The 21,440-nt window shown below is 33.1% G+C and overlaps 2 protein-coding genes, 1 long non-coding RNA gene and 1 pseudogene across 3 annotated transcripts; all 4 read left to right on the top strand.

Annotated features, from left to right (window-relative positions):
- Positions 1-5,369: 5,369 nt before the first annotated feature.
- LOC106350315 lies at positions 5,370-8,694 on the top strand (annotated as a pseudogene).
- Positions 8,695-10,752: 2,058 nt separating this feature from the next.
- On the top strand, positions 10,753-13,428 carry LOC106347736 (probable protein S-acyltransferase 7). The gene is made up of 5 exons (XM_013787331.3): positions 10,753-11,008; positions 11,686-11,868; positions 11,942-12,241; positions 12,311-12,544; positions 12,619-13,428. The coding sequence occupies exons 1-5, from the start codon at positions 10,925-10,927 to the stop codon at positions 13,159-13,161; spliced, it is 1,344 nt and encodes a 447-aa protein (XP_013642785.2). The 5' UTR covers positions 10,753-10,924; the 3' UTR covers positions 13,162-13,428.
- Positions 13,429-14,040: 612 nt separating this feature from the next.
- On the top strand, positions 14,041-16,073 carry LOC106347735 (double-stranded RNA-binding protein 3). The gene is made up of 3 exons (XM_013787330.3): positions 14,041-14,529; positions 14,618-14,837; positions 14,920-16,073. Exons 1-3 carry the CDS (start codon positions 14,284-14,286, stop codon positions 15,585-15,587), a joined length of 1,134 nt encoding a protein of 377 aa, XP_013642784.2. The 5' UTR covers positions 14,041-14,283; the 3' UTR covers positions 15,588-16,073.
- Positions 16,074-16,580: 507 nt separating this feature from the next.
- On the top strand, positions 16,581-17,266 carry LOC106351773. Its single transcript, XR_007319074.1, has 2 exons — positions 16,581-16,709; positions 16,796-17,266. It is a non-coding gene; the product is annotated as an uncharacterized LOC106351773 (long non-coding RNA).
- The last annotated feature ends 4,174 nt before the right edge of the window (positions 17,267-21,440 follow it).

Below are 21,440 nucleotides of genomic sequence, written 5' to 3'. Positions count from 1 at the left end.
AAGAGGTGTCAGAAACAGAAGCAGAGATCGTGCTTATAAGTTAGAGATTTGGAGATGAAAGTACTTAGGAAAACAACTTTAAAACTCCAAGGAGGTTTCTTTCCAAAATTTTCCTTCACTATATTTTACATGTTCTTTAGATTCTTTTTACCTGATTCATTTCCTTTTGATACAGGTAAAATAGATTTGAGGTCAAATCCTTTTAAAGAGGGAGGGAATGATGTTCCCTTGGGTAGCGCACCGGGCAAAACAGACATACATGGCTTGATCATGAGAAGCAGTAAAGATATATGTTTATTGCTTGACTCAAATCTTCCAAACCACGAGGCTTCTACGCATGAAATCACATGTATAATGTTCTCAACTCAATTATGGAGCTCCTCAAAGAAGAATCAGATCAAACGGAGTTCATATGTGACCGTTATGCCATTTACAAATCAGGTGATCTTCAATTCTCGCGAATTCAGACCACCTGAGAAACTGGAAATGGCTAACCTTCTTTCTGATGAACCAACGACCAATTCAATCATGCTAAAGGTGATTATTCATGTTCTAAATGTCCAAGAAAGTCTTGGGCTTGATGGTTTACAAAAAAAAAAATCAAAAACAGACTTGTTTGGGCCAATTGGAGAAACCGATAAAAATTAGCTAAGGAAAAAAGATGGATTTCGACCAGGCCTTAAAGAGACATGTCTTGGCCCATATCAGGAGCATATTCTTCACTTTTCAAAGTCATGGTTGTGGTTATATCAAGAGGCAGTCTAAGTTTCAGTGAAAGACTTTATTTAGTCAAGTCTTTGTTTATATTTTCATTGTCTTGTTTTTAGCACATTCTTCTTTGGATTTCTACAACTTGTAATCCTATAAATAGGGCCTATGAGCCACGAAATAAAGAATTCAATTTTCTCTTTTATTTTAGTTTATCTCTTTGTTCTTTGTAGAACACTTTTCGTTTCTTGTTGAGGTTATCTCCGAGTAAACAAATCTCTATTTCGTTGGACATGTGCGTCATATCAGGCAACGTATAGAAATCCTTCTTTTGGTGGACTTGTGAGTCATATAAAGCACCACTAAAGTCTGGTAGTATCATTGGGCCATCCGCAACCCATTGTGTCACCGTTCAATCCATCAGTTCTCCCTTTTGGCGAGTTCATATCCCTTTAGTCCGATTGAGTGATCCTTCCCTAATTTAGGGCGTATCACAAACGATACAGACGCAGCCGCAGCCGCAAACTCAGCCGCAGCCGCAGCCTCAGCCGCAGCCGCAAACTCAGCCGTAGCCGCAGCCTCAGCCGCAGCCGCAGGAACCTGCGGGAACCAAACGAACATCACTATTTTCCCACTTGACTTTGTATCGACTTAAGGGTTTAATAACTTTAATGTGCACTTTTATATCAAGTTCACTTGATCTTTACTAAAATTTGGATTGATCGAATCATGGCGGTTGTATGCCATTAAACGACATAGTCCCTTCCATGTATCACAAATCAGTTCTAATTATATATCAATCCTTATATGAGAAGAACTTTTATTTCTCAAACCAACCATATGTCATCTACAAACCATAAGTGTATACACATACTTTAATGATAACATAATAAATAAATCAGAAACATAACTTTATGTGAATTCTCAGTGTCAAATACATAATGAGCATCCCATAACTAAAATAGCAAAGCCTTATCTATAATACCCATACGTTCTACATGGCCATTGAACGCCTTGGGGGGTAAACCTTTAGTTAACGGATCCACTATCATCATGTCCGTCCTTATGTGCTTGAATGACACTCTCCGTTTCTGAACTTCTTCTTTAACAGACAAGTACTTTAACTCCATGTGTTTAGCACCCTTCGAGTACTTGTCGTTCTTTGAAAAGAAGACAGCTGCAGAATTATCGCAGTAAATTCTCAGCGGCTTGGCTATATAGTGTCGACAATCCAAAGCCCTGAGATAAAGTTCCGCAGCCATAATGCATGAATTGTGGCCTCAAAGCATGCCTAAATTCAGCCTCCATGGTGGAAGTAGCAATGACAGACTGCTTTCCACTCTTCCATGATATTTCTCCCCCAACTAATAGGAACAAGTAGCCAAACATCGATTTTCTGCTATCAACGCATCCGGCATAGTCTGAATCTGAATATCAATGACTTCCAGCTGATCAGATCTCCTATATGTAAGCATGCTCTCTTTGGTGCCTTGCAAGTACCTGAGAACCTTCTTTGCAGGTTTCCAGTGGTCCATTCCGGGATTACTTTGATATCGACCCTACATTCCAACAGGAAAGTTGATAGCGGGTCGACTACATGTTTGAACATAGTTCAAACTCCCAACCACCGATGCATAGGGAATTCTTTCCATTTCTTTACGCTCCAATTCATTCTTAGGACATTGCATTTTACTGAATTGGAGCTATTCAGAGCATTTCTCCATTTTATATCTCTTTAAGATCTTATTGATATATCCTTTCTGAGACAAACTTAACAGTCCTTGTGATCTATCTCGAAATATTTATATCCCGATCACATAAGATGCCTCACCCACATCTTTCATTTCAAAGTTCTTAGAGAGATACTTCTTCACATCATGTAACATACCCATGTCATTTGCAGCAAGCAAAATATCATCAACATATAGGACTAAAATCACAAACTTACTCCCACCGATCTTAATGTAGATACATCAATCAATGATGATCTCTACAAAACCATACGACGTGATGGTATCATTAAACTTTTTATACCATTGTCGAGAAGCTTGTTTTAGTCCATTTATTGACTTGCTCATCTTACACACCAAATTTTCTTTTCCTGCGACCACGAAACCTTCATGTTGGTCCATATATACTTCCTCCTCAAGATCTCCATTCAGAAAGGCGGTTTTCACATCCATCTGGTGAAGCTCAAGATCATAATGAGCCACCAAAGCCAAAACAATTCTAAGAGAATCCTTCTTTGAAACCGGAGAGAAGGTCTCTTTATAGTCAATGCCATCTTTCTGGGTGAAACCTTTAGCAACAAGGCGAGACTTGCGTCTTTCAGGTTTACCTTTCGAGTCACGTTTAGTCTTATAGACCCATTTACAACCAATGGTTTTGAAACCATCGGGCAACTCTACTAAGTCCCATACATGATTATCATCCATACATTTCATTTCTTCTTTTGAGGCATCAAACCACTCTTCAGAATTGTCACTTTCCATGGCCATTTTGAATGAGATCGGATCATCATCCATGCTTAAGTCACATTCATTTTCAGTAGTGTAAACCACATAATCGTTTAAAATGGCAGATCTTCTTTCTCTTCCAGATCGCCTTAAAAGTATTATTTTTTTAAAAAAATATTTAATTTTGACTAATGTATAATACTACATTAGAAATTTAACAAAAAAAATTAAGATCATAACTAACTAAAAATTATTTTAAAATTAAATTGTATACATAAAATAAAAAATACAAACTTATAATATATTATTAATAACAAAAAATTAATATTTTCATATCAATAAATTTTAGATTTCTCTATTTCCATTTTTTCAATGATAAAGTAAAAATTTAATTAAAGTCTATAGAATCACAAATTAAATAGTTTATTTAATTTTAAGTAATATTAAAAAGTATATGAGAAGTTTAATCAATTGTTTTTAAAAAAATATATAATTATAATTTTTTGAGTTTCAACAGGGTCAACTGGTGTTGGACACATGTTAATGATGGGTTTTAATTTTTTACCAGATTTTATAGGATTTTTTTTATTAAAGTTAAACCAGATTATATATGGATTATCCGATTTACCGGTTCGACAATAATAATCTTTTTTTCTTGACATTTCAATTACATATTAAAAGTTTGCTTTGTAAAATTAATGTTCAAATTTTTTATACTATCAGTTTTAATAGTTTGGTTTCAAATGTCTATAATAACCGCAATAACATCATTTGTAGAAATGATCCACAAAAATATATATGTGCTTTGACCGAAAAACAGAAATGAATAAAGTCTTATAACCTACTATTTAGCATAAACAAAAAAAAAAACAAAATCACATTTTTTTTTAGCATCTCCTCATTTGGCAAACTATCTATTCTATTAACTTTTTAAATTTTGTTTTAACTAATAAAAACATATAGCTTTATACAAATTTAATAGAAAAAAATATATCTTTCACGTATTTATTTCTTTGCTAAAAAAATTAAAATAAAAAATAGATCCGCCCTTTGAAGGACAGGTTAGAAGCTATTTATGTTTTAAAGTTAGTACAATCTAATTTTGTGTTCAAGGTAGCTATATCCATTCATAAGCATATATACAAAAAAAATCACAAAGCTTCATAACAGAATTTAAGCCCAATATATTACAAAATAGTTTTATAATTAATGTTCTTTAAAATTTTCGTTTTCAATTAAAATTTTTGTTTGTTGGGCTTTAGATTAAGACCGGTTCTAAATGTTATTTAACTTATTTTTGCGTATAACACACGAATAATACGAAAAGCGTCGTTATTTAGCGTACAACACACAGTTAGTTAAAAAGCGCGAGATTAACATCTATGTTATTAAAAGGAGCATTTAATAATTGTTTGAAAACATGGATAACAGTATTAAAATGAGTATAATACTGTTTGGAAACATGAATAACAGTATATTAAAAAAAAAAAGAATTAATGGTCTTATGTTATCAAGAAAAATTGGAAGTCCATTATATTACGAGAAACTATCTATCTGGACCAGCTTTAAAATATACGAAAATGACTCAATCTAATTACCTAAAAACCTCTTTTGTCTAAAATAATCATAAAACAAAGTTTAAAATTTATATACATATTTAAAATCAAAATAATAATTTAAAATTGATTTATATAAAAAATTGATATATTCAAAAACATACATATATTCAAAAATTAATTTTTACTAAAATATTTTCTAATAACCGTTATAAAAAAAAATATTTTCAATATATGTAAGAAAAATACAACACAAAACCCAATTTCAAACACCAACTTAAATTATGGGTTTTATATTTCATATTAAGTTTAAAAATATAAAATATGTGATTATTTATAAGATGGTACGTATAAAATTCTATTAATTATATGATTACTTATATGATGGTACGTATAAAATACGATAATTATATAATGACACATATATAATATATAATAGTGACATGAAAAATAAATAGCAACATAATCTTAGCTAATCCAATAGATATCACAATGAATCACTCTAAATAAATTGTGATGATGATGATGATGATGATGATGATGATGATGATGAAAACTTAGTAACAAGAATTTATACAGTAGGATATTATTACACACAGAAAGGTATCTAATATACGATTTATTTCCTCAAAACAAAAATCATATACCTTTTATGTATAGGAAGGAAGCCATTGGTGTAAACGTATACCATTTTGGTGCAACCATGCTCTCTTGTTGATTGCGTGTCTATCATTTGCAAAGAAAAACCCATTCAAAACTTCAATCTCGTTATCTCTAATCCTCTTCGCTAAGCCTCAAGTTTTCAATAACACTCCCTTCTAATCCATTATATCTTCTACCTTATCCAACAAATCTCTCTTCATAGCTCAACAACGTTTCTCTTAGATTTCTCCTCTTGTTCCTTGAATCCTAATCATCTGTTCATGTCCGTCTGTGTGTAGCTGTGACTTTAGTGACACCACTAAACGGAAAAGAATCGGAAATATCAATTTTAGGGCAAACATGGCTTTTTGCTTGTGTTTCGGACTGAGACCAAAACGTAATAAAGTGGTTCAGAAACTGAAGATGGAACCCGTTTCTGTTCAGGAATCCATACGTGACCAACCATCATCGTCTTCTGGTTACATCTCACTTCCTATGTTCCTTTCTTCATTCTTTGTTATTTACACTCCTAGTTACAGTCTTATGTCACAATGTATGAATGATATTATAAATCTCAAACAAGGGTTTGTGTGTTTCTAGGTCAAAACATTGTTTATTTGGTTTTATCGAAGTGTCTTTAATCCACTTGTTCCTAGTGTAACATGTGATACATACTCTCATCGTGTGTGTAGCCAATCCAGCAACGTCTTCATCAGATCCTGAAGCACTGCTACCGCCACCGCAGGAAATCAAAAATTTCTCATACCTACAACTCGCCACCGCAACAAACAACTTCAGCCTGGATGTTAGGATCGGACAAGGTGGATTCGGCGATGTATACAAAGGAAAGTTAGAGATTGACGGACAGGTAACTGTAGTCTTTGATCAATCAAATCACAAACAATCTCTTGAACTGCTCTTGTTGTTGTCGTTGTGAAAAAACTATATGATGTCTCTAACGAGCGGATAATCTTTTTTGTGTGTGTGGCTATGTTGTTGGTCTACAGTTAAAGGATGTGGCTGTTAAGATGCTTGGTCGGAGTAGTATACAAGGAAACAGAGAGTTTATTGTGGAAGTCCTAATGCTTTCGATTTTGCGCAACAAAAACCTCGTGAAACTGTATGGTTATTGCTGTGAAGGCGATCAAAGAAGCCTCGTCTATGAATATATGCCTCTTGGATCTGTAGAAGATAACATCCACAGTAAAAAAAAAAAAAAAAAAACTATACTCCATTCTCAAGAAACTTATTAAACTATCAAATTTATAATACAGTTTTCTTTGTTTTTCAGATATCAGATCTGTTCAAGAGGTTTTAGATTTGAGCACTAGGATGAAGATAGCTTTAGGAGCAGCTAAAGGGTTAGCGTATCTTCACAACGAATCACAACCTATTGTGATCTATAGAGATATGAAAACTGCAAACATACTGCTAGACCATGGGTTTGAACCAAAGCTCTCTGACTTTGGGCTTGCAAAGATTGGTCCGAATGAAGGCATGTCTCATGTCACTACTAGAGTTATGGGAACGCTAGGGTACTGTGCACCCGAGTACGCGGCTACTGGGAAACTGACGCTGAAGTCTGATATTTATAGCTTTGGAGTTGTGTTGTTGGAGCTTATCACTGGACGCAAACCTATTGGGGACTCAACCATGGGTGCAGAACGTTTGCTTGTTAGATGGGTAACGCTCTAAATATGATTTTACGTATATATTGACCGGGAATAGCCATGTGGAACATTAGTTTGGAATTCCGAAATTTTTAAAAAGTCAATATAATATATATATATATAAATAGCTAGCCTATAATTTGTTTAAAAAATAGTTTTTATTAAAGTTATTGTCTATGGTCCTTAAAATTTTGGGACCGGTGCCGGTTTTGATCAAGAACGTTTTATCGATGTTGCTTCTTTCATACGCAACCAAATGATCTTATGATGACTCTTTGTTGGTGATTTACAGGCACTGCCATATTTCAGGAGCCTAAACATAAGAAGGATTGCAGATCCGAGGTTAGCAATACAAGGTGATCCGTACTTGGAAGAAGCTGTGAGAAGAGCCGTTCAGCTGGCGTATATGTGTCTGAGAGATCAGGCAAAAGCTAGGCCAACAATCAGAGAAATAGTGGAGGCCTTGGAGGTCTTGGTTGAGTACATAGCGAGGAAGAAAGTTGAAGGGTCACCTGTTAATGAAGAAGATGGAGGTTTGGAGAGACGAAGAGATGTTGCTGATGCTAAGAGATGGGCTAAGGATTTCAGAGATGAACAGAGAAAGAGCAAAGCGGTACCAAAACGGACTCGTTTTTAAATTATGTATACTTTCTTTGCTTAACTTTTTTGTTTGTCAACTGCTATATACCTAAACCGAATTTTGGTTGGTACAAATGTTATTTTTTCTTGGTTTACCGATATGCAAAACTCCATGCTTCTTAACACTTTGGTTCTTTGATTATTTAAAAATGGGTAATATCGGCCGGCTTGATCGGTTATATATGTTGATGATTATAATTGTTGGTGTTTGGCAATAACAAGAAACACTTCTTGTCCATTATTTCGTGACGTTTCAAATTTAGAAAAATGAAAAACTGATTTGTTTTCTTCTAGTATTTACAGTTGTGGATAGTTAAATAAAAAGATTTTTTTTAAAAGAAAATCTGTGGTGTAATCGCTTCACAATGTTAAAAAAAAAAACCAAACACCCACATCTAAATATTCATGGATATATGCACTTACAATACAACCGCTATATTTGAACTTTGAACCAATGAGTCTAAAAAATTGCATACTTGTTTCTTTTTTTTATCAACGATACTCTTAATAGCCCAAAACGATGAGCTATATATTAGTTTACAAATGACAAATGGCATCAAAGTCCAATGCCCTAAATGGTGTATAAACTATAAAATGAAACTTAAGGAGGAAAGATATCGACTAACTAGACAAAATCACGTAAACCCTACATGTACTTCAACGGGTTTATGGAAATGAATCTAATCGATAGTCTCTGATCTTTGAATTCCACTTTGATTACTACTCCTCCTCTCTCAGAAATTACTTTTACATTTGTATTTTTGACACTCCTATTTATATTTCGTCAAACTGTACGAATCTGTACTTGTGTTTTATTTTTAAAACTAGGTTAAGAAACATTATATATAAAAATTATTTTATGTATTATATGTTTTAAATATTATAAAATAATAAATATATATTAAATAATTAAAAAATCTGTAACTATTGCATATACAATTAAATCGGTGCGAACATACAAATATATTTGGTTAATCCAAACAATATTTTTTTATTTGATAGGGTATATAATTAACTTTAAATGATATTAACATATATAGTATATTTTTAATATTAATATCTATTAAATGATGTTTTCTATTCATATGGTTTTTTGATCATTTGTATCTTTTGTATCAAAAATTTTAAATTACTGATAGTAAAATTTTCATTGCGGGATTAATAGTTTTAGTAATTTATAATTTTTTTTAAATTAAGTTGTGAATGTTTGTTCAAAGCTTTTATCAAAAAAAATTGTTCAAAGTAAATTTCGAAATTTAAATATTTATGTATTTTATATGGTATATAGTTTAATTTAAAATGATATATATATATATATATATCTTTTAATATTAATAATTAATTAAATTAAACTTTTTACTTATATGATTTTGTAAGCATTTGTATCTTGTCATAAAAAAAAATTTAACTATGGATCACAAAATTTTAATGTGAGACTTTTAACAGTTTTTGTAATTTAAAGTCGTTTTTAAAAATTCAAAATATAATGTATACAAAAAATTCAATTTTTATTATATAGTTAATATGGTTGTTTAATTTATTTTAATAGTTTAAAATTAAACAAATATGATAGAAGTTATACTAATTTTTATCAAATATTTATTATTAAAATTATTAATTGTCATATATACTTTAGCCACATTAGACAATTCTGTAACTTTTATTTAAGGAAATAATAAAAACATTAATAATGAATTTATGGTTAGTTTAATAAAAAACTTATTATATAATTAGATGGACCAACATATTTTTTTAAAGATATTAAAAATCATTATTGTGATAACACATCGGTAGAAAAAAAGTTATAATATTTTTTAATTAATATATAAGGAATATTAATAAGGTTAAATTTTATAATGGACACATTGTTTAGGCCCACTTGGGTGGGGGTATAATTCAGATTTCAAGGGTGAAAACAAATATTAATGTTTGTGCAGAAGCAAGAAGGTGAGTCCATCATAACCCATACGTATATGCATAGGTTGGCTGTCATCATTTTTTGTTTTCCACTTTTTTGTCTCTCGAGATTTTCAAAGTAAAAACATTCTTTTAATTTTTAACTTTCATAAATAGTAATATATCTATTTTTCAAATCGAACAAAAGTTTTGTGAAAAAGTTTTGCTGACTTTTTCTCTACTTATTCTCCGTAGAAAGATATAATAAAACGACACTCATAATTTCTAGTCTATAGAATTGATTACACTAACAGATACTTTTTGATTTTCTATTACGTATAGAGACACTTCTTACATGTAACACACTTTGTTGTGGGCCAGCAACAGATTGTGGACAATTTTGCCCTTAATAAAAAGGACAGTTGTGGATGAGTGATTTGTGGACGAATGGTGTGTGGTTAGGTGATTTGTGGACGGATGATTTGTGGACGGGTGATGAGTAATGTATGGAAATGTGATGTTAATGTGTTTATAGTAGATAAGTGGACAACAATACGTGGACATAGACTCATGTTACTAAAATAATACCATAAAACGTGGACACGGACTCTGTTATCTCCAATACAAACACTTGGCTTCTTCGGCTCAATTGATAAATTATCTGCAGTTAAACTTCAATCAAAGAACGTTTACCTTTTGTCGGAGAGTAATAGGTCTTGTATGTCAGAGATTTCTGATCTAAGAAATTTGCGCTTTGTTATGATGTGGATGGATGTAATTTTGATTAGAATTGAATTTAGATCCCGAGATGATGGATAGAATAGAATGAATATTGTACATGTCCACAACTAGTTTATAATTATGTTAAGATATTCATATCCACAACTAATTTATAATTCTGTTATCCACGCTTTCGTGTCCACGTCCACATTTTGTTTACACATTAATATATACAATATATATATGAACATGGATCTTAAAAGATAGAGAATTTTATATATAGTTTATTATGATAATTATTTTTGTTTAATATAACAAAAGAAAGTGTGTTTCAAGTGATAAGTGTCGTATAATTTGAATGTGAGAAAGTGTGTAAAAAATTATTGTTTCTTTATATATATAAAACGGAAAAAAGGAGAAGTAAAAAAAAAAGTGCGGGGGAGGGAACCCACCATTAGACTTACTTGGAGGAGAACTCTAAAAAAAATAATAAAAGAGAGAGAGACCTTCTTTTATCGCTGGCTTACTCGTGACCTTGTCGGCTTTCTTCGCCGGAGTCTACCTTCCCTTTTGTTTTTTTTTTACTTTAGAAAAAAATAGAAATTGAGGATTGAGGGGTTGAGGATTGAGGAGAGAGATGTATGTAGTGCCTCCGCCTCCGCGATCCGAATCGGGATCCAACTCTGATTTACGGGTTTACCAAACTTGGAAAGGCAGCAATGTGAGACCCCTTTTTGTTTTTATTTATTTTCCTCATATCTCTATTTTGTTATTGAGCTTACTAGCTTAATCACTCGCTTAGTTGCTTTGTTTGTTACTAGGACTCGGATTAGCTTGTCCCCTCCTAATTCAAAATTGGAACTTTGTTTATTATTCGTGTTGTTACTTTTTTTAAGCAAAGAAGTGTTTTTTCGAGGATCCTAGGTTTTGATGTCGTTTTCAATGGTGGCGTAAGGTTTAGAACTGAAGTGATGACCCTATTGAATGGTTTTAGAACTAACACTAAAAAGTTTAAAGCTTTTTTTTTTTTTTTTAATGTAATTACCCTTATTTATGGGGCATTTTAGTTTAATTTGATTAGTGTTAGCTTCAATGTGTTACATAGGTAGGTTGATTGTATAACTGATGTCTATTTATAGCAGTTTTACTGGAAATCACTTTCTCTTTTTTTGCTTCACTGAATACTTTGACACACCTATTTCATTTTCGATATTAGAATCATACCATAAACTCGTTAATCCCTGGCTTCTTCTCTTGTTATAGATAGTAAACACTACCTCTAGTGGTAGTACATGGGTCCTGTGTGATAAAACTCAAGTCGTCAGTCACTGGTAGTTTGATTCTTCCTCCAGTTTTTTTATGAAACTTCACATTTTTGTTTTCTCCGTTTTTTTGCAGAAATTCTTTCTTCAGGGAAGATTTGTATTCGGACCAGACGTGAGATCACTGGCCCTGACGATATGTCTCATCGCTGTCCCCGTCACAATCTTCTGCATCTTTGTAGCCAGGAAGCTAATGGACGACTTCTCTGATAACTGGGGAGTATCCATAGTATCTGTCGCCGTCGTCTTCACCATTTATGTAAGTACAACTTTTCCTCTTTTTGCATTGCAGATGTTGTAATGATAAAAGCATGCACATCTTTTTCCTTCAGGATTTGATTCTTCTGCTGCTTACATCCGGAAGAGATCCAGGAATCATCCCTCGAAACGCTCATCCTCCAGAGCCTGAACCCCTTGACAGCAGCAACGTGGATGCAGGAGCTGGCCAGACTCCTCAGCTGAGACTCCCTCGCATTAAGGAAGTAGAGGTTGATGGGGTTACGTTTAAGGTCAAGTACTGTGACACTTGCATGCTCTATAGGCCTCCTCGCTGTTCCCACTGCTCTATTTGCAACAACTGCGTTGAAAAGTTCGACCATCACTGCCCTTGGGTTGGCCAATGTATTGGACGAGTAAGTCAAAAATCCAAACTTAAAGACTATTCTCATAAAAACTATCTCATGTTCTGGTGGTTGTTGCAGAGGAACTACAGATTCTTCTTCATGTTTGTCTTCTCCACGACCCTTCTCTGTATATATGTGTTTGCCTTCTGCTGGGTCTATATAAGGAAGATCACTGAGTCAGAGCATATAACCATTTTGAAGGCAATGCTCAAAACTCCTGCCTCTATTGTATTGATAATCTACACATTCATATCGATGTGGTTCGTTGGTGGCTTGACAGCTTTCCATCTATATCTCATCAGCACAAACCAGGTAACATTGCTACCAATCCAATCCTCATCCTCCTTGGAGTCGTTGTAACCTTTGAAAGCCCTTTGTTCTTGCAGACTACATATGAGAATTTCAGATACAGATACGATCGGAGAAGCAACCCACACAACAAGGGAGTGGTTAACAACTTCAAAGAAACATTTTGCTCTGCAATCCCTCCTTCAAAGAACGACTTCAGAGCCATGGTTCATCGTGAACCTCCATTGCCTCCAAGATCTGTAGCAGGCGGGGGTTTCATGAGTCCAAACATGGGTAAAGCCAGTGATGACATTGAAATGGGAAGGAAGGCTGTTTGGGCTGACATGGGTTCAGCAATGTCAGAACATGGTGGTGATGGCAAAGATGGTAACAACGAAAGGCTACATGTTAAGGACGGTGAGTTAGGAGAGCTTTCACCAGACGTTAGGACGACTGTTGATGAACAGAGTGGTAGGCCGAGTATGCACCCAAGGCGCTCAAGCTGGGGAAGGAAAAGTGGAAGCTGGGATATGTCGCCAGAAGTTATGGCCTTAGCAGCGAGAGTGGGAGGAGAACACAACCAGAACGGTGGAGGAAGCAGCAGCCGAAGTGGTTTAATGACTGAGAACAGGCCTACATAGTTCAGATACAAGATTTAGGCACGGAAGGAAGACAGAACAAAGCTGAACATTTGTTGGATTATTCAGCTTAAAATCAGTTTTATGCAGGCTTGTGGTTTGTTGAGGCAAAAGAACTAAGCAATGTTCTTGATGTGAAAAGTGTTTTTGTGTTGTTGGGTTTGTTGTGGTAAGCAAAAAGGTTGAATTGGTGTGTTGTATTACTTGTGTGTATGAGTGAGCTTCTTTATTGTTCAGACTGATCTTTGTTTAGTTGTGTTCATCATTTAACCTGAGACATGTTTTACAGTAAAACGAACAAAACCAGTTTCTCTGTTATCTTATCAATAAGAAGCTGCAACTGAATTATCAAGACATGTGCACCAGAAGACAGAACCGTTTAGAATCCTGGAGTTAATGCGTAAGAACCCTAATGCAGTAATGCTCATCCTAATTATAAGATAAGGTTACAGAAGAAGAGTGTTTTGAGGTCTCTGGTGAGTCAAAGATAGTCAAGAAAATGTCCAAATCAATAATTAAAGCCTTGAATTATCCGAAGATAGCATTTTAGAAATCATCTTACAAATATATGGAAATCACTGTGCAGTTTAAAAAAGACCTTGAAAATGAAAAATCTAAGCTTTTAACACAAACACCAGATCATAAATACAAGATCTTTCCAGAGAGTCAATAAGATTTTCCTCAGTGTTACATAATGTACATATATATATATATATATATATGTATATATAATAACATGGAGTCGTGGACCATAGTTCAACTGAAATGTCACTATTATCATTAAGTAGCCTCTGCTCCTCTTTATTACGAGCCTTACTAACCACCATGTGATAGAACTCTAAAAAAACTCTGAAACGATTCTTTTCATTTTTAAAATTCACTTTAAACACCAGAGACCATAAAAGCTTTTTTCTCATTCAAACACTCGTTACACCAAAAAAAAAACTTACAATGTCAATTTAACAAGTTGGTCCATTACATAATAGAGACAAACTCTTTGGTTCATTACTCCATTTATAAAGAGACACCAAATCTTAAATACCAATTTAAGCAGGTGGGTTTGATTTAGAGTTGTCTACTACTCTTTCCTCTTCTTCTCAACCTCTCACACAGGCAGCAAAAGATATGTATAAGAATCAGTTGCAAGAGCTAGCACAGAGAAGCTGTTTCAGCCTCCCATCATATACCTGCACAAGAGAAGGACCAGATCATGCTCCAAGATTCAAAGCTACTGTAAACTTCAACGGTGAAATATTTGAAAGCCCCACTCATTGTTCCACTCTCAGACAAGCTGAGCATTCAGCTGCTGAAGTTGCTCTCAGTGCTCTCTCTTCAAAGGGTCCTTCAAAGTCTCTAACCGCTAGAGTTCTTGCAAGTCTTTCCTCTCAATTCACCATCTTTCTTTATGTTTTTTTTTTGTCAAAAGTCTCATGATGTTTTTGTACCCTTTTGTTCTAAGGATAAGACTGGGATCTACAAGAATCTGCTTCAAGAGACGGCGCATAGAGCTGGTCTTGATCTACCGGTTTACACAAGTGTGAGATCAGGACCTGGTCATGTTCCGACGTTCTCTTGCACTGTGGAGCTTGCTGGAATGAGATTTAATGGAGAATCAGCAAAGACTAAGAAGCAAGCTGAGAAGAACGCTGCTATTGCAGCTTGGTTCTCCTTGAGAAAAAGTGAGCTAATATTACCTCCAAAATTAAAACTTTTTAAATCCATTTGTTAGTGTCTATCATTTCACACTTTTGTGTTACACAGTGCCAACAAGCTTGGACTCTGAAAGAGGTGAAGAGAAAGAAAGAGAGGTAGTTGCAAGAGTCCTCTCAAGATTTAGACCCAAAGAGGTTAGAAGAAGAGAACAGAACCAGTCGAGAAGAAGAGCAATCCGACAAGACACAAGAGACATGTTGTGTGAGAAGCTCAGAATGATTAATCCATACACCAATGAATCTTCAACATCACTGAAACATCAACAAACACTACCACCGAGACTCTGGCCTTCAACAACAAATCTCCAACAACAATCCAAAGTCAAATCCTTGCTAGAGAAGTCTCAAGAACATGCAGGGCTAAAACAGAGGAGCCCAGATGATGCAAAGCCAGAGATGATAATAAAGTCGTTTCCTTTATCATTATCATCGTCATCAATGGAGAGAAGAAACTGTTACAGTAAACTTCTACCCTTCCCGGAGAGGTTCGCCGGAGGTTTTGGGTTAAATCATCAGAAACTTGCTCCAGCTGTTCATATGAGATCAGTGATTCCAGTTTGTTCAGCTCCTCCACCTAAACCACCATCTCCGTTCAATGAATCCAACACATCCCTTAGTTCTTGCTCTGCTCCAAGGTCGCTGGGAATCAAAGGGCAAGAGAAGAAGTCTCTGATCGAACTTGAGTTGGAATCAAAATCAGATCGAACCCATGACTAAAGGTCGTATCTTTAGATAAACCCATGTTAAGGACTTGATCATAGATTAGTGAAAGGTGATAAATCGAGTTATGGGTTTGTGTATGTTCGTCGTGTTCCTTAGACTTTTTTTTTTTGAAAATTTAACGGCTTGACATCAATTCAATGCTCTGGATTGTATTGCACGTAGAACAAAAAAAAAGAAAGAGAAAGAGGGAGAGAGTCAGAGAGTGAAAGAGGAGCAATAAATGTAGAAGAAGAAGATGAAAGAAGAAAACAGTTAATGGCATTTGTTTAATGCGCCGATTGCTCTGCTTCTTCTTCCCTCTCTCTCATTCATGGCTCTGTTTTAACTTAATCTGTTTTTGTCGTTTTAAAAAATACAAGTAAACGGCTACGTAGCAGTAATTATTGACCGGTTTGATTCTTGTTTCTAATCCCGGTTTATACGAACATGTACTGCTCTGTTTTTAATTATCTGAATCATTTGATTCAATTGGCTGTGTTATATAATATCTGAATCAGACTTTTATAGGAATTTTTTTTATAGGAATTTAGAGTCGGAAAAATGATAATATATGTTAATTTTAATTTAAAACAAAACAACGATGCTCTGGTAATTAACAAACGTTTAATGTTAATTAACTTTGATTTTAGGATGTTTTGTTCTAGCATTTAAGAGATTTGAGTTTTTCTTTCCTTGTTTCTAAAACAAAAGTTAGCCACAGAAAGTTAGCCACAGATGTGGCCGTCGTACTGATCCGATTTCTCACACCGACATGGAGGTCCCGATGAGTATGATTATCCAAGTTATTATATAGGCCTTTCGTACATTATCAAGTTTTGTGTTGTTTGAAAATTTGTTAATTTCTGGCGGCTTAGCCAGTCTTGATGAGTTTTATGTTCTGGGCAATGACAAACTAATTCTTAATCAAGTTTTCTGCAGTGAGTATGTGTGTGTAATGCTTAGTTGAAAATTTTGTTTTATTTGTGTTATTTATTCTGAATTAACAGTCATGACTCATGAGAAGAACATATGAAGCAGTTTCTCATCAAGGAATGTCGACGTTGCTTTGACACCTCACCAAAAAGAGCTAATGAGCTTTTGAGAAACATGGCGAGAGTAGAGATACCAATAATAATAGTAAGCACCCTACTCTGAAATCACAATTGCAGACGTATGTAGTGACTGAAACAATAGTCCCTCCAAATGTTTTATTACAACCTCAGATGGGTAATGAGTTCAATATCACCATCCACATCAGCAACATCAATGGTTTATCCATATCTGGTTTTTGAGATGCAACAACTGGTTACTGGTGTCTCCAGTGTCTATGATTATGAAAGGATTTTGCACTACAGAACAAGCCTATGGGAGCACCAACAAGGGGTCCTCAATGAGATGTCGTAGAGAAGTATCTTAACTTGGATACATAAGAGGCTGATGAAGTAACATATAATCTGTCAGTACATTGAGGAGCTAGGAAATATGGTTAGAATGAAGGAGAAGGCATAAACAAACTTTCATGCTTAGTGTCTGTTTATTTGTTGCTTAGTATTACAAAATGCAATATCTATGTGATGAACAATCTTAGACTCATGAATTAGAGAAGAAGTTTTTAAGCGTAGAAGAATAAAACAAAGAACTTTGAAGGTTATAAAAAGATTTAATGATAAATTTTATTCAAAAGATTGCTATTATTATGTGCAATATATGAAAATTTGAGCGTGCTTTAATGATATATGTACATAGCAGAAGCTCTGCAGAATAATCAAAGATGAAATACGATGATTGGTAAAAGGAAAAAAAAATTGGTCAGAGAAAGATATGTTTTTCACCCAAAGAAAGATGCGTAAAAAGATTACTACAAGAATGAATGACATGAATAATATTATACAAATCTTAACACAAATCGAATAAATTAGATACTAGCACATACAAAACTGCGCTTTCGGAGCTGATAGGTGATTCCACTGTCAGAAGCTTTTTATCCAGCTTCGTTGTACCCAAATGAACGCATCTAATGTCATTCAATGCAAGAAAACGTCATTTATAACTCAAGCTGGTTATATGAACAAATACATAAACATAACAAGATATAGAAATATAAAAAAATAATTTTAGAGGAAACACATAATATAATTTGAGATTAGTGAAAAGTTTAGTCAACAGATAACATTAGATAAAACTTACATAAATATAATTTAAAAATACATCAGAAAAAATAGAGAAATCAATAAGATCTATAAGAGGAAAATTCATTTACAATATTAGTTTTCTGATATTTCATCAAACCTAAGCCAAGGGGAAAAAAGTGAATCTAAATTTGTTCACACTAAGCTCAGAATAAGAAACATAAACAAAAACTATGATGAAAACCACAATAAAAATTAATAAATAATCAGAACAGTAATTTTACAAATATCAGTTGAAAAAGTAAAATAACAAAATATCATAAGTAAGATAAAAAAATAAGTGAATATATGTCATATAACTAGAGTTTTGTGAAACTTTAGTCAACAAATAATAATTTAATGAAAAAATATAATCCAAATATATATATATAAAAACATTAAAATATATTAAAAACTATAAGAACAAAAGGAAAAAATCCATTTACAATATTATTATTTTTAACGTTTGATCAAACTCCGACAAAAAAAAGAAAGAAATATCACATATATTTTTTTGTGGTTACCAAGCTTAACTTTAGGGAAAGTAGCATAAATGATGGAGTAGCACAATCAATAACTGATACATAAGCAAAATAAAATAAAGTTATGTTTATAAACCAATTTTTTCAAGTGACTAAGTTGCAGAGACATAAATCACAGATTGGGTTGCAACTCAAACAATCAAAATCTGAGATTAAATGTTTGGAGCAGAGACAAAGGATCAAACATCATGATGAAGAAAAAAGGTTGCTGGGCTCGAGCAAAGAAAGCCTAACTTGAGTTGGAATCAGGCGATCAAAATCTATGATCCAAGAATCCAAAGATTCAAACAAGGTAATAGATATTCAATAAGCAAAATTGGTGGATGAGTGACACTGACAGAAGCATTGCTTAAGTATAAATTCGAGAATTCAAAAAATATGGTTGAAGTTCTGGAAAAAATCGAAAAATATAGTAGATGAATACAAAGAATTGGTGGTAAAGCTGTAAAGGCAAATATAAACATTCCATTATTATCATTATATTTTTGAAAAGATTATACAAAGTTACACAATGTAAAATGCTTGCACATGAATCCACAAAATAAATAGAACAATAATTATAGTATTAGCTTATTTAAATTATGTCAAAGTGAACCTGCATCTATATTATTAAAAATGTACATTATACTAGGCATATGCATATGAAATTCAGAAATTTCACATGTCTAGATAAAATATACATTACACTCCAATTTATCCGATAAAAATTTTACACATTAATTTCCATAAAATAAATAGAAAATAATTATCTGAATTTAATATTAGTTTATTTTAATTATGTCAAAAATGAATTGATGTTCATAAATAACCAAACAGTTTTATATATCTCTGGAAAAAAAAACTGAACCAGAATCAGAGAAAATCCTCAAATAATTTTAGAATTATAATTACCAAATATATTTAAAACACTACTTATAAACTGAACTACCTAAAAAAAATGAATTACCAGAATATTGTTTTTCCCAAATGTTTTTTAAAATTACCTGAAAGAACTGAATTGTCTAAATAATTTATATCCAAAATATTTAAATTTACCCGAATTACCTGATATTTAATTTAAAACAACTAAAACTTATTTAATACCTGAAAAATCTGAAATTATACCAAACACCATAACTGAATTGGAACCAATATTTTAGTGGATATTAGTCCATTCCTGAAATTTCGTAAACCGAACTAAAACCGAAACATATTTTAAAAATAACCAAATGGTTCACATATTTCCTGAAGCAAAAAAAATGAAAAAAAAACAGACCAAACCGAAAACTGAATATGTATCCAAATATTCAAAGTATTGTTTATATACTTAAAAGTACTAATTATACTTATTTTTAAAATTACCAAATAATTTTTAAAACATTACTTATAAACTGACTTACCTGGAAAAAATAATTACCGAATAATTCTATCCATTTTTTAAAAATATTATATGAATTACCCGAAAGTGCCGAATTGTCCAAATAATTTATATCCAAAATAATTAGATTTACATGAATTAACCGTTATTAAATCCCAAATAACTAAACACTGATTTTATCTGATTTCCAAATTATCGAAAAAACAGAACGAACAAGAACTGAATTGAAACCAAAATTTTACCGGATGTTATTCGGTTTCTAACATTTTTACACAAAGTGAACCAGAAACGAACCAAATTTTAATAAATAACCGAACAATTCATATATTTATAGAGTCAAAAAACTAAAAAGTTCCCGGACTGAATCGAAATCTAACAATCCATTCCTAAGCAAAACCGTTAATTCTAAAGTTAGTAATGACTAAATGTAAAGATCTCAAAAATTCAAGTTTACTTATTGACTACAGTGAAGGTTTGTTTCATCACTAACAAATACTAAATACACGCAACAACACATTGATAAAAGAAACACAAAAATATATAAAAGTCACCTACTCCTATGTACCACACTAACAGCACCAACAAAATCCACTTAAAAATATTACGACAAAACAACATCACTTTAACAAAATCACACACAACAACAAATACAATATCCCCTATGAATTTGTTTGTGCGAGATGTTTTCAAATCCACTTCATTTCAATGTATTTCTTTTGCAAATCGTAATATAAAACTTACGCAATAAAAATATACAATAATATAAGTATGTACATTGCACGTAAATCATATCCCGCGCGTAGCGTAGTATAATCATGTAATCACTTTTGTTAATAATAATCATCAAAAGTCATTCAGATCCTATAGCATTTACAAACGCAAAACGCATCACAACACACCAAACGCTAGCTCTTTGATAGAGAATGACTCAATTCCTGGTGATCGTTGAATCCAGATGCAGTATGGAAGATGAAGAATTGACGGCCATGCATGAGCCTTAAAAACAATTATAGGATTTCTAAGGTGCAAATTCTAACATTCTTCAGTTCGATATTATATAGTTTCAGTTTTGAATCCAATTGGTTATTTAACCATCTCTTACATTTAAATTAGTGTTTTACTAAATCCAGGACTGGCTAATTAGTGGGGACAAACGGTACAATCGTCATGGGTCCAAGTCCGGGTCCCTGTATATTAATAGTAAAGAGTTCAATATTTTTTATAAATCCATATTCTTATACACAAAAAATATAATAAATAAAATTAAAAAAAGTCCAAAAATATTTTATATGTTATAGTTTTATTTTCATCACAAAATATTATTTATTAAATTTTAAAAAATATTATAAACAGTAAATGAATATAAATTGAGAAATGGTCTTAGATAACCCTATACCAATTTTTTCTTTCCATTCTAGACTTTTAGACCCAAAATCAAAAAAAAATGTTTCATTTAATATGAGCATATACCATTTTACCACTTTCTTTCTCTAATTACATTTTTTTCTCTGAAAATTGAAAATCACGAAATCGACGACGACAACTTGACCTCATCTCCGGCGTCGATCATCTCGGCCGTCATTATCTCCGGCGTCGATCATCTCGGCTGTTATTATCTCCAGCGTCGATCATCTCGTTCGTCATCATCTCTGGCGCCGCTCATCTCCATCGCCTTCATCACCACTTTAATCATCTCCGCCTCCAGTCCGTAATCGAGTTAAGCGTGTTTGCTATTTGCGTGAAAAGTCAATTCTGAAAATGTCTCTCAAACTAGTAGACTACGAGTCCCTCAAAGGAGACG

This window comes from Brassica napus, chromosome C2 (genome assembly GCF_020379485.1).
Source record: "Brassica napus cultivar Da-Ae chromosome C2, Da-Ae, whole genome shotgun sequence".
In the NCBI taxonomy this organism is placed as follows: domain Eukaryota; kingdom Viridiplantae; phylum Streptophyta; class Magnoliopsida; order Brassicales; family Brassicaceae; genus Brassica; species Brassica napus.
Note: the sequence above shows the minus strand (reverse complement) of the source record. Positions and strands in the feature narration are given on the sequence as shown.

Excerpts from the sequence above, each read along its gene's own strand:
- LOC106347736 (XM_013787331.3), top strand. The coding sequence starts at position 10,925 with ATGTATGTAGTGCCTCCGCCTCCGCGATCCGAATCGGGATCCAACTCT. Across the intron at positions 11,009-11,685 it reads AAACTTGGAAAGGCAGCAAT|AAATTCTTTCTTCAGGGAAG; the intron begins GTGAGACCCCTT and ends GTTTTTTTGCAG. Across the intron at positions 12,545-12,618 it reads ATCTCATCAGCACAAACCAG|ACTACATATGAGAATTTCAG; the intron begins GTAACATTGCTA and ends TTGTTCTTGCAG.
- LOC106347735 (XM_013787330.3), top strand. The coding sequence starts at position 14,284 with ATGTATAAGAATCAGTTGCAAGAGCTAGCACAGAGAAGCTGTTTCAGC. Across the intron at positions 14,530-14,617 it reads CTCTAACCGCTAGAGTTCTT|GATAAGACTGGGATCTACAA; the intron begins GCAAGTCTTTCC and ends TTTTGTTCTAAG. Across the intron at positions 14,838-14,919 it reads TTGGTTCTCCTTGAGAAAAA|TGCCAACAAGCTTGGACTCT; the intron begins GTGAGCTAATAT and ends TGTGTTACACAG.